Source organism: Nematolebias whitei, chromosome 13, assembly GCF_014905685.2.
Source record: "Nematolebias whitei isolate Nwh7 chromosome 13, NemWhi1, whole genome shotgun sequence".
Lineage (NCBI taxonomy): Eukaryota > Metazoa > Chordata > Actinopteri > Cyprinodontiformes > Rivulidae > Nematolebias > Nematolebias whitei.
In genome coordinates, this window is record NC_056510.1 from 34496201 (window position 1) to 34512781 (window position 16581).

General features: G+C 38.9%; 1 protein-coding gene across 1 annotated transcript in view; it reads right to left on the reverse strand.

Moving 5' to 3' along the window:
* Positions 1–15831, reverse strand: part of sestd1 (SEC14 and spectrin domains 1) — a 32705-nt gene extending 16874 nt beyond the window's left edge. The window contains exons 1-5 of the mRNA XM_037686615.1: positions 15584–15831; positions 10146–10215; positions 9958–10066; positions 6860–6950; positions 4375–4488 (exon numbers count right to left, since the gene is read on the reverse strand). Coding sequence (XP_037542543.1) covers positions 4375–4488; positions 6860–6950; positions 9958–10066; positions 10146–10215 — 384 coding nt within the window. The 5' untranslated portion in view covers positions 15584–15831. The remainder of the gene's footprint in view (positions 1–4374; positions 4489–6859; positions 6951–9957; positions 10067–10145; positions 10216–15583) is intronic.
* Between the last annotated feature and the right edge of the window lie 750 nt (positions 15832–16581).

A 16581-nucleotide genomic window follows, 5' to 3' on the forward strand; every position in this document is an offset into this window, starting at 1 on the left:
TGAAACCAATATGCTTTCACACTGAAGTTGCAAAGGAAGCAGGAGTTGTAGCATAGTTGTAGCCTGATGGTCATGAACAATTATAATAGTATGATGTAATCAGAGTATTTCAAAAATGGTGGAAGACAAACAAAGTACTGTCTGATATAATCAATAAGTTAACATTATTATGATTTATATTAATTAAAAGCAAATGTTTCATCAGCAAATGTATTTTAAAAGCTAAAGATTAGTAGTAGCATTTGTCTTAAAAATGTCTGAATATTTTTCCTTCAGTGGAAAAAAGATGGAGAAGGATGAAGTAATCTGGGTAGTTCAAAAATGATGGAAGATTAAATATTACAGTAATGTAATCAATAATCTTAATATTTTAAGATGTGGAATTTTTTTCAAGCAGATGATTTCTCCAACTTGTTCAGTGATTGACCTGACTAAGATGGGATTTGAACGCAGGCTGTCTAGTTGGCAGGCAAGGACTCATTCCTCTCATTTGTTCCTTCTGAGAAAGCTAGCAGTAAGGTTAGGTTAGAGCAGCTGTACAACCCACACACGACTGTGTCATCCTCAAACAAAGCTCAGCGTTAGGATGAATCAAATTTTGACACCATCAGTGGAGACTCCCTTCCAGCAGCTGTGTGTCCACAAATAGTACAGAAGACACTGTGAAAAATAAGATGCATAAGCTATCTTTGATTCTATTTTTCAAAATTTATACTGAAGGAGTGCGACAACTCGCATTTGATTTTTAACATGGATTTTATTTTCACTTTGTGAAAAAAAGAAAAAAAAATTAACTTTGTGTTAGCTGTTGCCCCTCGTAAATCTGGCTTTTAAAAATCTGAGTAATCCTGAACTCACTAACAGCCTGCTCACATTACACAGATAACCCAAAAATGACTAACAAAAATTCCATTATCTTGACATCACATGCGATAGATTATGTTTTTCTAACAACTTCTAAGTTGAACCAACCATCTTGGTCCAGCTACCATGGTAATCATGCTTCTGAAACTGGGTCCAGAGAGACTACTGATCTCAGTTACTAAAACCATCTGCTAGGTTTTTAGAATCACTTAAAACTGATAGTGACGCTCAACGTTATTACACCTGCATCATTTTATACAAAGTAACATGACTCAGAGGTTTGTTAACCAAAATGTTATAACAAGAACAATCCTTGACTGCTCTCTGTGACAGAAGACACTTCTTTCCTTTGGAGTTTTGTTTGAAACAGAAACACAAACTATGACAAAACATTCAGTTTGATTTTAAAAATGAAAAAAAAAAAGATTTAATGTTTGAACTGAAGGGGACGAAAGGAGGAACAAAGCAACTGGTAGCCATTGTTATACAATATTTAGAAAGACTTGCCAGAACAAAATGTGGTCCCATGTAGCTATGTTTTTTAATGACATACTTTCTATAAACTACCGTAATTGCCAGTGTACAAGCCCGCTACATTTTTGTCACACTTTGTACCCCGCAGTTTGAGTAATTCATATATTTTTTCATAATTTTCATAAGTTATATTTTTATATTTTATTTTGACAGACTTCCTGCCATCTCTCTGTAACTTCCCATCGCTGACTAACATTTTCCTTTGACAGAGCTGGGTGCTCATGGCTCCCAGCACCCCGCCCATCTTGGGGGCAGGTGTTTGTGATACACAGAGTGAATGCCCTCATGTACAACTCTTGCTCAGGGTTTCAAATTCCCTACCATAACTCCACCCACTCTGTCATCATGTGACCAGAAGTCTAACTTGAATGACCAGAGAGGTACTCTCGAGGACCATCCCCCAAGATAAAAGTGCATTAATTTCTTCAGATCGTTCCCGTGTCGTTCCTGTATTTTGCGCTTCATGCACAGACCTGTTCATTTGTTCAGTAATAATGGAAAACGCACGGAGAATTTTTTATGATGCAGATTTCATGTTAAAAGCTATCGGCTGTCAGAGAAAATGGCTGCAGCCAGTAAGCTTTGCATCAACGTGTCGATGGTCGGGCACTGGAGACACAAAAGCAGTCAAGTCTGGTACATGTTTTAATAAAAGTTTTAAAATTATTTTTGTGTGACATCTTTATGTGTATGGTAAATATGCGTTTAAACACCGGGATCTCATTTTAAACTCGCATCCAAACGCATGAAACGGGCTGGAGACAACGAACCGGAGAGATTCTTCCCCTGTCCCCTTTCCATCATGAGAGCTCAGCGGTGGAGAAGTGAAGTCAGATTTATTTTTAAAGTGGTCAGTCAGTCAAGACTCATACATATTTCAATAAAAGTTTTAAAAAAAAATCTTTCTGTGTACAGTAAATATGTGTTTAAATACCAGTATCTCATTTAAGCTTAAACGGGGTATTAAACGGAGCGGAGGAGACAAAGGGAGGGAGGTGCTGTTCCCCTTCCTCCTTCTCCTCATATGAGCAGTGCTGAGGAGAAATCACATCAAGTTTATTTAGAAAGTACATTTAAAAACAGCAGCTATTACCAAAAGCGTTTAACAATAAAAATCAATAGTACTAATTTATTGAATATTTACCGTAGTTTACCAGTAATATTTGACTTCCGGTCACATGACCTCGGTAAGACTTCTGGGTAATATTTACCAATAAATAATTTTAAAATATTTTCGGTTACGTAGGTGTAGGGCTGTATACCGAACCGAGGTTCGTTTATGGCACCGACCGAACTGCGTCGGTCAGTGTATGGATTGAAACATGCCTCTTCTTTCAGTGTCAAGTTTTGGTATTGGCTGTAACGTGTCACGTGGTTTCAGCACGTCGGCAGGTAAAATGCAGACACATAGCAAACAGACTACGTGTTTACATCCAGAGCTGTATTGAGCTGCCGTATAGCTGTATGTCTATGGCACTGGTTACACCCACAGACGGGGTTCAATTGTGCAGCGCGTTGTTACTGCAGCTTAATACGTGCATCGCGGTGAATTAAACAAGAATCCATGTAACGCTATCTTAAAGATATTAGTGTGTAGCTTTATTTTATGGCTATGTATATAGCTAAAATCAGAAACTAACTAAAGACTGACAGTAACAGATAAAGCTTAGCTTGTAAAAATGTGCTCATACATCCAGTCAGCAGGTTAAACAGTTCATGTAATGTTCACCGTTTATGTTAATGTTCTCCTCACAGGAGCCTCTGACTCTGATGTGAGGAGGACAGCCAAAAGAAAAGTGAAAGGACAGTCACAAACTTTGTTGTTAAAGTTTGCTGCCTTTTTCTACAGTGGAGGCTGCATGGTGGAGGTAAGTAGCTGTAACGGATATTGTTGACAGTTAAGCTTTTATTTCTCAGCCTAGATAATGGTTTTTGAGCAATAATAACACAACCATGTTATTGTTTATGTTCTGATGTCAATTAGGGAGATGATAGAGCCCTAAACCCCAGAGAACCACAGAGAAGATTCAGGCAGAGACACAGAGGTGCAGAAGTCTGCATCAACCCTAACCTCAGTGAATCCAGTGACCTGCTGGTGGGATGTGAGGGACAATATGTCAGTGCTATCAAACTGACAACCAGGTATCTGTGTGTGCAACAATCATCATCCACACCCTCAGAGTGAACATTTTCTACTGCTGGAGACACCATCTGCCAGGAGCAGGCTTGTTTGTGTCCAGAGAAAGCAGACATGTTGATTTTTCTGAAGAAAACTGCTAAGTGAAAAGTATGTAGCAGTGAGTATTAGACATTGACGTGTCACTGGTTTGCAACTGCTCTTTTGACCTGGAAATTATTTGTTTATTTTTATGTAAGAAAACTGCTTGGAATGGAAAAATACCAAAGTTAATAAAAAAAAAAACCTCACGATTTGTACTATAATGTGTAACGTAATTTTATTCTTGTTAGAATTAAAATTTATGATAAAACTGGTACCGAAAAAAGAACCGTTCAGGTACAAACACCGATTTTTTTTTTTTAGAAAGGTACCCAGCCCTACATAGGTGTTTGGCACTGTTCTGTCCAGTGATTATGCTTAAGATGGTTATTGTGTTAATTTTGTATGATGAATAGTTTTAACCATAATTCAAAAAGCGAAGCATCATGACTTCTGACGATCGTGCAGTCTGATCACGTGTTGAAAGCAAGCTATAGTCTGTGAAACGCCATCAGGTGGCTGATTCTTGTACTACAACAAGAAAGCTGCACACTGTCAGAGTTCTTAATGAACGGTGGATGCCTGCAGCTAAATAACCAGAGCTTCTAATTTATGTATAAAATTATGATTTATCTTATATTTAATGTGTGTGGCTTAGAGACAGGTGTGTTCTGTAGTCTGAGAATTATGGTATATAAGAATTTTAATTTGAAGAAAGCTTGTTTGAAATGTAGTAATTTAATAATTAAAGAACTCACCTCAAAGCCCAGACGGTCTTTCTCCTTCCAGAAGCAGAAGTGAGTGACCTTCTTATCCCAGAATTCATCTGGCTTCACTACGCAGACGAGCGACACCTCTGCTGGGATGACGTTCTGAAACAGCAAGTAAACAGCTCCTGTAAGAACCTACAACTCTAACTTCAAAAAAGTTGGGGTGCTGTGTATAATGTAAACAAAACAGAATGCAATGATTTGCAAGTTCCATAAGCCTATATTTTATTAACAATGAATCTCAGTAAATATATCAAACATTGAAACTAAGAAAATGAACCTTAAAAAAAGTCTTTTTGAATTTGACAAGGTAACAAATCTCAAAAAAGTTGTACAAACAGACTTATGTCAGCTCTGGACTAGGGCTGAGAACCGAACCAAGGTTCTTTTATGGCACTGACCGAACTGCACCGGTCGATGTATGTATTGAAACTAGGGGTTGAACGAGTATATATTTTTTAAGCTCGACATTAACATAATAAAACTCGAGTAGAACTCGAGTATTTGATGACGTCATAGATCTCAAAATACAAAAATAAATAAATAAATAAAACCGCAAAAAAAAAGTAATTATTTACAAAAAAAAAAAGACCAACAAAACATTGGGAGCGTATATTATGCTCCTACCATTTATCATACTGCAAATAAGTCACAGGAAAAACTAAACTATTAGTTTTTATTATTAAACTGCAAACATGAAGAAACGTGCAGCATGTCAAAAACGAAACTTAACCGAAACTGGTTCTGTGGATTGGACCCGGTGTTACACCATACTATGTGACCTGCAACAGTGCAACACCGCCCCCTATGGTCATACGGTGGTCACATAATATGACGTCACTACGGTTACTCGACATTACATTTTTAACCTCGATAGAGGTCCTAGCAATCGATGTGTAGATTACTCGAGTACTCTGTTAATGCCCTAATTGAAACGTCACTCTTCTTTCGGTGTCAAGTTTCGGTATTGGCTGTAACGTGTCACGTGGTTTCAGCATGCAGGCAGGTAAAACACCAGACATATGACAAACAGACTACACCCAGATTACACCCAGAGCTGTATAGAGCTGCTGTACCTAATCTATGTATAATTATGTCTATGGTGCTGGTGACGCCCACAGACGGGTTCACGTGTGCAGCGTGTGATGTCGAACGGCTTCGACAACACGCGCTGCAGAAAGTTGCTGCGTGTTTTTCTGCGAGAAGAGAGGACAGCATCCGCCCCCCTCCTCCTCCTCTCACCATTCAAGTCAGCCTGTGAGTAGAGCCTAAACGTCCTGATTCATTATCTCCACGACCGGACTCTTCATCAAAGAACTCCGAGGACGTCTCTTGTGTCTGTGCTTCAGCTGGTGAGTTTACGTTTGTTAGCGTAACTGCAGCTTAACACGTACATAACGGTGAAATAAATTATGATCCATGTAACGCTAACTTTAAGATATTAGTGTGTAAATGTATTTTATCTACGTAGCTAGCTAAACTCAGAAGCTAACTAAAGATTGACAGTAACATAAATCTTAGATTGTCAAACTGCTCATCCATCCAGTCAGCTGCTTAAACAGTTCAGCTAATGTTCACTGTTCATGTTAATGTTCTCCTCATAGGAGGTTCTGACCCAGATGTGAGGACAAAAGCAAAGCGAGGTGGGGGCCACAGGACAATCAGACTTTGTTAAAAGTTTGCTGCTTTTTCTACAGTGGAGCTGCACGGTGGAGGTAAGTTAAACTTTAAAGGATTTTGTTGACCAGTTGAGCTTTTATCTCTCAGCCTAGATAATGTTTTTTGAGTAATAATAACACAACCATGTTATTGTTGATGTTTTGTTCTCATGTCAATTAGGGAGATGATCAGAGCCCTAAACCCCAGAGAACCACAGAGAAGATTCAGGCAGAGACACAGAGGTGCAGATGTCTGCATCAACCCTACCTCATTGAATCCAGTGACCTGCTGGTGGGATGTGAGGGACAATGTCAGTGCTGTCAAACTGACAACCAGGTATCTGTGTGTGCAACAAGCATCATCTACAGCCTCAGAGGGAACACTTCCTACTGCTGGAGACACCATCAGCCAGGAGTGGGCTTGTTGGTGTCCACAGAAAGCAGACATGTTGATTTTTCTGAAGACAAACTGTTCAGTGAAAAGGTCCTCAGTGTATAGCAGTGAACATTAAACACTGACGTGTCACTGGTTTGAAAATGGTCTTTTGAACTGGAAATTATTTGTTTGTTTTTATGTAAGAAAACTGCTTGGAATAGAAAAATACCCAAGTTAAAAAATAAAATTCACAATTTGTACTGTAATGTATAACATAATTTTATTCTTGTTAGAATTAATAGTAATTACAAAATTGGTACCGAAAAAAGAACCGTCCAGGAACCGACACCGAAGTGAAGGTACCGACACCGGTACCGATTTTTTTAGAAAGGTACCCAGCCCTACTCTGGACCTGGAAAAACATTTAATAAATTTGTACCTGCAACATCAGGACGACAGTCTTCACAATGTTCCACTGAGATTTCCTCCCATCCACGATAACTGTGAAACCTCGAGCCTTACATTTCTCACTGAAACAGACAGGAGTCTTCTAAACACAGGTATTAAAGCAAATAAAAATCCTTTGAATTAATTTTTTTTCTACGAAAAAATACTCAAACATCAACCCCCCCCTCAATAACATACATTTGAGAGCTTATACTAGTCACTTTCCAAAGGTTTTATGTAAAGCAGAGTATACTGTGTGCATGCCCTTAGTCAAAGTATACAGTATAGTGTTCACTAATGAAGTGTTCAAGTCATAATAAAACTTTAACCTGAATCATTTAGATCTTCAAGACAAAGAGCATTTTGAAAGAAGAGATTGGTACACCTCAGGGCTGTGTCCTTAGTCTACTCTTGTACTTTCTCTTCACGCATGGCTGTACCTAGCGGTACAGCTCAAACATCATCTTCAAGCATGCTGATAATAACACCACCATCTTGGGCCTCATCACTGACAACAACGAGAGTGCTTACAGAGATTAGGCGAAATCACTGACCAGCTAGTGTCAGGGACATAACTGCTCTCAATGTCACCAAAATGAAGGAGACAACGTGGGTACAGCACTCCACCATCTACATAAACAACACTGAGATGGAGCTTTGTTGTCATTGTCTACTGTTTTGTTGTCTGTACTTTATATGTTCTGTCTGAAACAGGTCTGTTGTAAATGAGTCCACGTGGCTCAATCAGGCTAGCCTGTACAAATAAAGGTTGAATGAATGAATGAATGAATGGAGCAGGTCAAGCTTCAAGTTCCTCAAAGTTTACTTTACTGAGGATTTGTTCTGGACTTTACATAAAGACACTGTGGTTAAAAAAAAGCCCAACAAAGACTTTACTTCCTAAGTCTAAAGATGTTTGATGCAAACACCAGCATCCTCACTAACATTTATAGGTGCATCATTGAGAGCCTGCTGACAGGCTGCATCACAGGGTGGAACTGCACCAGTCAGAAAGCACTACAGAGGGTGGTGCAAACGGCAGAGGACATCACTGGTAGCAATCTCCACAGCATCCAGGACAACTACCACAGCTGATGTCTGCGTAAAGCATGCAGAATCATTAAGGACTACACCCATCCAGCACAAGGACTCTTTCATCTACTACCCTCAGGCAGACGATACAGGAGTCTGCCATTGTGCACAAAAAGACTCAAAGACAGTCATTATCCACAAACTGTCAGATTACTGAAATCTTGACAATAATACTGAACTGACAATAACGCTGCACTAAGCCACATCTGTGACAACCAATACACTGCCTGGCCCCAAAAAAAAGTCGCCACGTGGATTTAACTAAGCAAATAGGTACGAGCCTCCTATTGGATAATTACTGCATGGACAATTATCTTTCAGCTGGCAACAAGTTATTTAACTCCAACTGGTGCAATGAGTTGCTTCTCATTTCTTAAATAACCATGTTGAAAGACACATTGCGTGGTCGTGGAAAAGATGTCAGTCTGTTTGAGAAGGGTTAAATCACTGGCATCAAGCAGAGAAAACATCTAAGGAGATTGAAGAAACTACTAAAATTGGGTTAAGAACTGTCCAACGCATTATTAAAAACTGGAAGGATAGTGGGGACCTATGAAATTAGAGGAAGAAATGTGGCCCAAAAAAATCCTGAATGACCGATCACTTAAACGTTTGGTGAAATCAAATCAAAGAAAAACAACAGTAGCACTCAGGGCTATGTTTAACAGTGAAAGAGCATTTCCACATGCACAATGTGAAGGGAACTCAAGGGATTAGGACTGAACAGCTGTGTAGCCTTAAGAAAACCACTAATCAGTGAGACTAACTGAAAAAAAGACTTCAATTTGCTAGAGATAATCTGTCCTCCAGCTCTAATGTTAAAAATCTTGGTGTTATTTTTGATCAGGACATGTCTTTTATCCCCCACATTAAAAACGTTACTAGAACTGCCTTCTTCCATCTGCGTAATATCGCTAAAATTAGAAACATCTTATCTAAAAATTATGCAGAAAAACTGGTCCATGCATTTGTCACGTCTAGACTGGACTATTGCAATGGTTTATTATCTGAATGTCCAAATACGTCTTTAAAACATCTTCAGTTGATCCAAAATGCTGCTGCCAGAGTCTTAACTGGAGTTAGTAGGAGAGATCATATTTCTCCAGCTTTAGTTTCTCTCCATTGGCTCCCTGTCGAATCCAGAATAGAATTCAAAATCTTACTTCTAACCTACAAAGCTCTCAACAACCTGGCTCCATCTTTTAAAAGGGAATTTTTCCTTTCCACTGTTGCCACTATGCTTGCTCAGGATGGGAGACTGCAACGAAGCCAAGATTCAACTTGTCTGCTGGATTCCTTAGATAGAGAACTTTACTAATTGGCTTTTATGTATTTGAATGTTTCTGTAAAGCGCACTGAGACAACTTTGTTGTGATTTGGCGCTATATAAATAAACTGAATTGAATTGAAATAGAGTGCATAAAGATTGGACTCTGGAGCAATGGAAGAAGGTCGTGTGGTCTGATGAGTCTAGATTTACCCTGTTCCAGAGTGATGGGTGCATCAGGGTAAGAAGAAAGGCAGGTGAAGTGATGCACCCATCATGCCTAGTGCCTAGTCATCAATGTAAGATCTTGATGAAAAATTAATGCAAAACTGGATGGAAATAGACCTTGTGACATTGCAGAAGTTTATTGAAACAATGCTACGGCGAACGCATGCTGTAATCAAAGCTAAAGGCGGTCCAACGAAATATTAGTGTGACCTTTTTTTGTGGCAACTTTTTTTTTGGCCAGGCAGTGTATATATATTGCTATAATATATATATATTGATGTGGCTGAAAAATTACACTTATAGCAACAATACATATTAGAACAAGACATAAAACATACACTCTACTACCGGTACTGTTGCCTGTCGCCATTACCAGCGCCACATCATCTGTGACGTCTTTACTGTGTTAAATTCAAACTTTTTCAAAAGTGGTTAAAATGAGAATATTTAAACACAGATCTGAATAATGAGTAATGTGTGTGTGCCTTTCCGAGTGTGTGTACCTGGGGATACTGAGCAGATAGTCCAGTGTGGTGCCAAGTTCCTCCATACTGGTCTGATCTGAATTAAGAGGGATGGACAGAATCAGACCACTGCGGCGGTCTTTGCCCCCTAACAAAACACAGACAGGCGGTTAGAGAAATCAAATCACTGATGCTTCAGAGTCAACACTAAAGAAATACGATTGTACCTGAGAGAAATGCCAGTTTCTTTTTGAGGATTGGGAGGATGGAGTTTGCTTCCATTGTAGCACTGGACATCTGGAAGAACAAGTAGACACAAATGTTAAAGAACCAGTCCACAGGACTTTTTACAAGTGTCTTTAAAGGAATATTACCATGCTTGTACCAGCACTGTAAAAAAATCTCCTGCTTGTAACAGCACTGTATGGGCATTAAAGCAGTGTTGGGCCATCAGGGCCAGCAAAGTCTTCTCTGCCAGAAAAAACAGGGCAGACTGGACTTTCGGCATTAGCCTCCATGACGATACAAAAAATTAAAGTTAAAGTGCTATGTGTTATCAGTAGCTATGTTTACATGCGCAGAATTCTTTGACCGGATTGAAATGTGTTCTGTTTGAATAATTCAAATGTATTGTTTACATGGGCACAATCTGTTCACGACGAGCGTTTACATGCAGCGGGCTTTGTTCTGAACAGCAGTACTGACATGCGCAGAGTGGTAAACTCTCCTTAAAAAAACTACCGAAGAAGAAGTTCTACTTCCGGGTGAACGTAAACAAACCTGAGCACCCAAAATGGACCCGCGACAGGTTTTAATGATGGTGGAGACGTTACTGCACTCCCTGACTGAGCTACAGGTAATAGAAATCATTTTGAGCTCTTTGAAAGTTTCTAGTAGAAATGTTGTGTCGCTCACCGACCAGTTTTACTTCCCTGACATGCTAATATTATTAGCGTTAGCCAGGCGGAAATGGCAAAGTCGCACATGCGCAGTCAGGTCAGTTTTTCACCATCAGATAAAAATGAACAGATCAAGCGTTTACATGCGCACTGATCGGGTTTCGGATCGGCGTAAACCACCCGTTTCGTTCTGATCAGAAATCATAACGGATCGCGCCGAATACACAAAAAAATAACCCGAACGGAGTGTTTACATGACACACTTTTATTCCGACCGGCCATTTGATCCGGTTACTTATGTCCATGTAAACATACCCATTGTATGTTCCCATACAATGGTGAAATTAGTTCTCTACATTTAAATTTTGAATTAATAAAAGTTTTTATAATTTTTTTTAATTAACCCATCGCACCTGGGATACATCTGGCAGAGCAGCTATGTAGGCACCTGGGCAGCAATTAGGGACTGGGTGTCTTGCTCAGGGACATCATGACATGTGGGAATGGCTGGGGATTGAGCCTGAGACTATTGGGTTCCGGGTCAGCTGCCCTGCCTCTACCCCATCTCGGCCCCTAAAAAGGACTTCTTGATGGAATTGAAATGCACAGATAACCTGTATGATGGAATAATTTAACTATTCTTGAAGAAAGAAAGAGGATGGATTTTGTGTTCAAATAACAGACTTTTGGTGAGTAAAATTTGCAAAAACAAATATTTTCACTTTTTAAAGAATTTTGTTGTACTTTACTTTTAAGTGTCTAAAAAATGTTTAATGTGTAATGCAGATGTAATCATTACTTTGCACAAATGAGCAAAACATGCGCTTGATAAGTCTTTTCTAAACTATTTGCTGACATAGGATTGAAACAGAGTCAGCGCTTCAGTTGCCCCTATGAGATTATCATGGCTGAGGTTGTCCACCAGATGTCTCGATCACTGAAGCTTTGAATCTTTGTCAGCACAACTGTAAAAAAATAAAGCCTCATTGCTTCATGAGGCTTCACATGCCCATCACTAGATGTCCACAAAAAAGCTATTTATTCAGCATTTGATGCATCCATAGGATCATCAATTTTACAAATAAAAAAAAGATTTAAAAGTCAGAGCAAAAAATAATACAAAAATCAAACTAAATAAACAAACCAAAAAAAAAAAACACAAAAAAGAGGGTGCAAGACACTGTCATACGCTTTTCCTTGAGTGGTGCAAAGGCAACAGACATTATTCAGGGTTTAGCTAAGAAATTATAGAAAAGATTTAAAAAAACACAACAATGTGTCAAATGCAGCAACTACAGCACCTGCATAAGACACAAAAGACTGACTCAAAGTGGCCGCACAGAATAACAGTAACAGAACTGATTTTAGACTAGGAATGCGCGATGTATGTGATACACTGTAGAAATGATAGACATTTAGCCTATGATAATCTGTCTTCTACCAGCTAACCGCAGCAATGCTGCGGTTAGCTGCGAGACCCTCTCTGGTCAATGCCACAGAGGAAACTGGTCGCCATTTTTATTGTGTCGGCTCCCCTTGTCATTCCCCAATCGGTTACGGACGCACGATTCGTAGTGTACTTCCGGGTTGCATGGATCGCAGTTGTTTTTGAATAAAAACTCTTAATTTACTTGTCTTAATTTACTATGAAAATTACGTGCTCTATCTTCACCAATCTTAACGTAGCTAATTTATGTCACTTGTATTTCCCTTCGGATCGCCATTGTTTATGAATAAAAAAGTCTTAATTTACTTAGAAAAGCATGTGCTCTATCTTCACCGATCTTGACGTAGCTAATTTATGCCACTCATATTTCCGTTACAAATCATTGGTTAAGATGATATGTGATGCATTAGATCTGACCCTCAACCTGGACTGAATGAAAAAAAACCTGCAAGATACAGAATGAATTATTTCCATGGTGAAACAGCGCCGCTCAGTGGTGAAACTGTATATCATTTAAACCATGACGTAAATATGTCAATGATTTTAACGATAATACGAGTGGCGTAAATTATTGAGGTTAGAGTCTTTTATTCCATTAGCTAGTTTTAAACAAAAATTGTCTGAGGTTTTAGTCAAATCTTGTACCTGTAATGTTTAACTGTTTTGTGATTTTCTTAACTTACATTGTATTTTATGTTTTATTGATGTATGTTTCTTTTACTTATATTTTATTTTTAATGCATTGATACTGTTTTTAAGACTGTTGCTATATGTGTATATAGCCCAGGACATCCTTGTAAAAGAGATTGATGATCTCAATGGATTTCTTCCTGGTAAAATAAAGGTTTAATAATAATAGCAACATAAAAATCGTCTGAGATACAGCACTTACTTTTCTAAGTAAATTAAGAAAGTTATTCATCATAAACAGAATTATACCAGTACATGTTCCTTAATCTACCATATTGAACGGCGATCCGTGCGACCCGGAAGTATTCCTTTTAGCGCATGCCCAAATGAGTTGCACTACGGATTGGGTTCCGCAAGAGATTGGGTAACCACACACCTTAAAGTGGAAGGAGATGCCCACTGGAGGGTTAGAGGGTTAAGTGTTTTCAGTGTGCACTAAAATGCTGCTCTGTTGCTGTTCATTTCTTAAGTGAGAAGACTGGAAACTGGTAAAAGTTAACAACATATTATTTTGTTTAAAACATATGGCTAAAACTACATTTGATATATTTTGCACTGTTTGGCACTACAAGAAAGAAGCCTAATACTTGATTTGTTTTTTATTTAAAAACTCTCTGGACCTAGTACTGGAATGTTCTTGATTGAGATTATTTTGTGGTATAGCAGTTTTCAAAATAAATGCTGGCAAAATGACAGCCTATGCGTTTTTTTCATTCCTATTGCAAGTTTTATGCAAAAAACATATCATGATATATATTGTTATCGCCACCCATCACAATAGATATCGGGATATGAATTTTATGCCATATCGCACATCCCTATTTTAGACATTTGAAAATGGACTCAAAATAGTTTATGTACGTTATACGATCCATCTTAATACATTTTAACCACAACACTACCTGATACTGGTAATAAGTATTAGAACAATACAGGTTCATGTGAATACTCATAAAATTAGTTAAAAGTTGTTTTAAGATGGCAGCAATCCATTTTGGTCTTGGTTCCACTTGGTCTAGTCATCATCACCAATCTATTAGGAATTACACACAAATACTCCAAAATGGAGTTAATTCAAAAAGAGTTATGTACAACAGGTTAGATAGTAACTGTTTTACAATATCTATAAATCCATATTTTTATCTGTGCAGGGCTGTGGGGAGCTGGTCCCTGACAACACTGACCATTGGGCAAGAGGTGGTGTCGGCTATAGTTAGTCGGCTTGGCTTCCTACCTATTCCTTATCCTATGCTGCTATAACCTTACACTACTGGAGAACAGTGACCTCATTTCATCACATGAACAGTTACAAATACATACAAATGTTTTGTATGTATTTTTTTTCGGTATGTACGTTTGTATTTGTAATTATTCTTTCTTAACATGTGATTTGTGATACATGTGACATGATATCTTAACATGTGATAACATGTGACTTCTGTCTTTGTTCCTCCTAGAGAAAATCTGATAGCCTCCATCCTAGACCTGTCATTGCGTGTTTGTTTTCTTCTTCCTGTTCTCTCGAACCAGCCGGTCGAAGCAGATGGCCGCTTGTCCTGAGCCTGGTTCTGCTGGAGGTTTCTTCTTGTTAAAAGTTTTTCCGTACAAGGTTGCCTCTGAGCTTGCTTAGGATGGGAGACAGTGATGAAGTGAAAACTCAAAGCAATCTGTTGACTCCTTAGATAAATATTGTTATTAACTGACTTTATATGTGAATGTTTCTGTGCAGTGCCCTGAGACGACTTCTGTTGCGATTTGGTGCTATATAAACTCAACTGAACTGAAACATCCTGAACAGGACGACAGACCGCGGTAGTTAATTTTACGTTGGACATTAGTCCATCACAGGGTCACATAACTCTGTCCTTCATACCCAGGGACAATTTAAGAATTCAACCATCTTTATTTGTCATATGCACCACATGTGGACAGATAGACAGACAGGTAGAAAGACAGATGTATACTTTATTGTCCCCAAGGAGAAATTTGTCTTGGGGACGTGGTGGAACGAAACTGTGTACACAGGGTCCCAGTTACATCCAACAAAAGTATAAAATGTAAAAGAAAAACAGAGTGGCTAGTTAACCTAACATTTTGAATAAACGAGCTGATGGATCAAACTGTGCTGCAGGAATACAACAGAGCTGGGATTTCTATAAATCCAGTTTCAATGCAGTCTGTAAATTAAAATCACTGGGTTACCATCTCTGTTGGGCAAGTCATTGGTTTGAGATCAATACTGACTCAGCAATTTACATATTTTTCATATATTTTAGTCACTTTTCTGATAAGACTGTAAAACTTACTAGTTTTTACTGATAGCCTTTGTGTAAAAAAATGTAGTTTTGCTCGATTTTTGTTTTTGTTATTAATACTATACACGTGTTTTATTTTCTTCCTTTACTGTATGATGCGTGATCAAGTTAGTGTTTTGCATCTAGTGCATCTTTCTCCTCCTTCTGCAGCCTCTCTGCAGGATGGTTCGGCCCAGCATGGCCCGGCCCAACATGCCTCGAGCAGACACACAAATGACCTACATTTAGCAGACTGCGGCTGTAACCACCCTCACTACAGACACTGACTTTCATCTTCAACCAACAAGAAGTATCGATTCAGCGGATTTTCTTACCTTTTCCAGTCAAATCCGGAGCGTTTTCCATTCACAGTTCCAATTTTCTCCTCCCGCCCTCCTCCTCTTCTTTCGTGTCTCCTTTTTCTTTCTCGCTCTCCTCCTTTTTTGTCTCCTCAGAAGATTCAGTGAACACAGACTTTGGTTTTCTTGTTGTTTTCTAATCACGGTAAATTAATATTTACTCTCGGCTCGTCCTTAAACAACAGTGAAAACCACAACAGCCAGGCACTGAAACCAACTCCTCGCACTGCGCATGCTCAGTAATGTCAAATCAATAAACCTAACTTCCGGACAACATTTCAAAGTAAGAGCCCAGAAGACCTCCCAAGAGAGACGATTTAAAACCAGAAGTTAAAACAGTAAATGCTTCAATAAATGATTTTGAAGTTCTATGTCTGATATATAAACCAGTAGAATTTATTTTTTTTTTACAACTGCTTATAACCCAAATGGCAGCAAAGCAACATTATAGGTATATCCAAAAAAGTTCAATCTGGTCCTCTGGACATTCAAAAAACCAAAAAACAAAACACAGCAAAAAAATATAGAAACGTTTCGTCTCTCATCCGAGAGACTTCCTCAGTCTGAGGAGCTGTATTCAGCTCAGTCTCTTAAATAGCACCGTCTCAGAGTGGATCAACCAGTTTTGCTGCTGACAACCAAAACCAGCTGATCACATGCTCAAGAAGGACCACCAGCCTAACACTGGATCATTAGCACACTGATGGCTGTTTACTGTTCACAGAGGGCTGAGTGATACTAGCAATCACAGCATTGTAAGAGGGGGACAATTGAACCCGGAGGCCTCCACCCCGTTTAACGATGGACGATTTCTTTTCACAAAGATGGCCTCCTTTACTCCTCTCTCAAACCATCGTTCCTCTCTGTCCAGGATGTGAACATCTTCATCCCTGAAAGAGTGACCGCTGGCCTGGAGATGAGTGTAGGCCACAGAATCCTGGCCTGATGATGTTGATCTTCTGTGCTGGGCCATC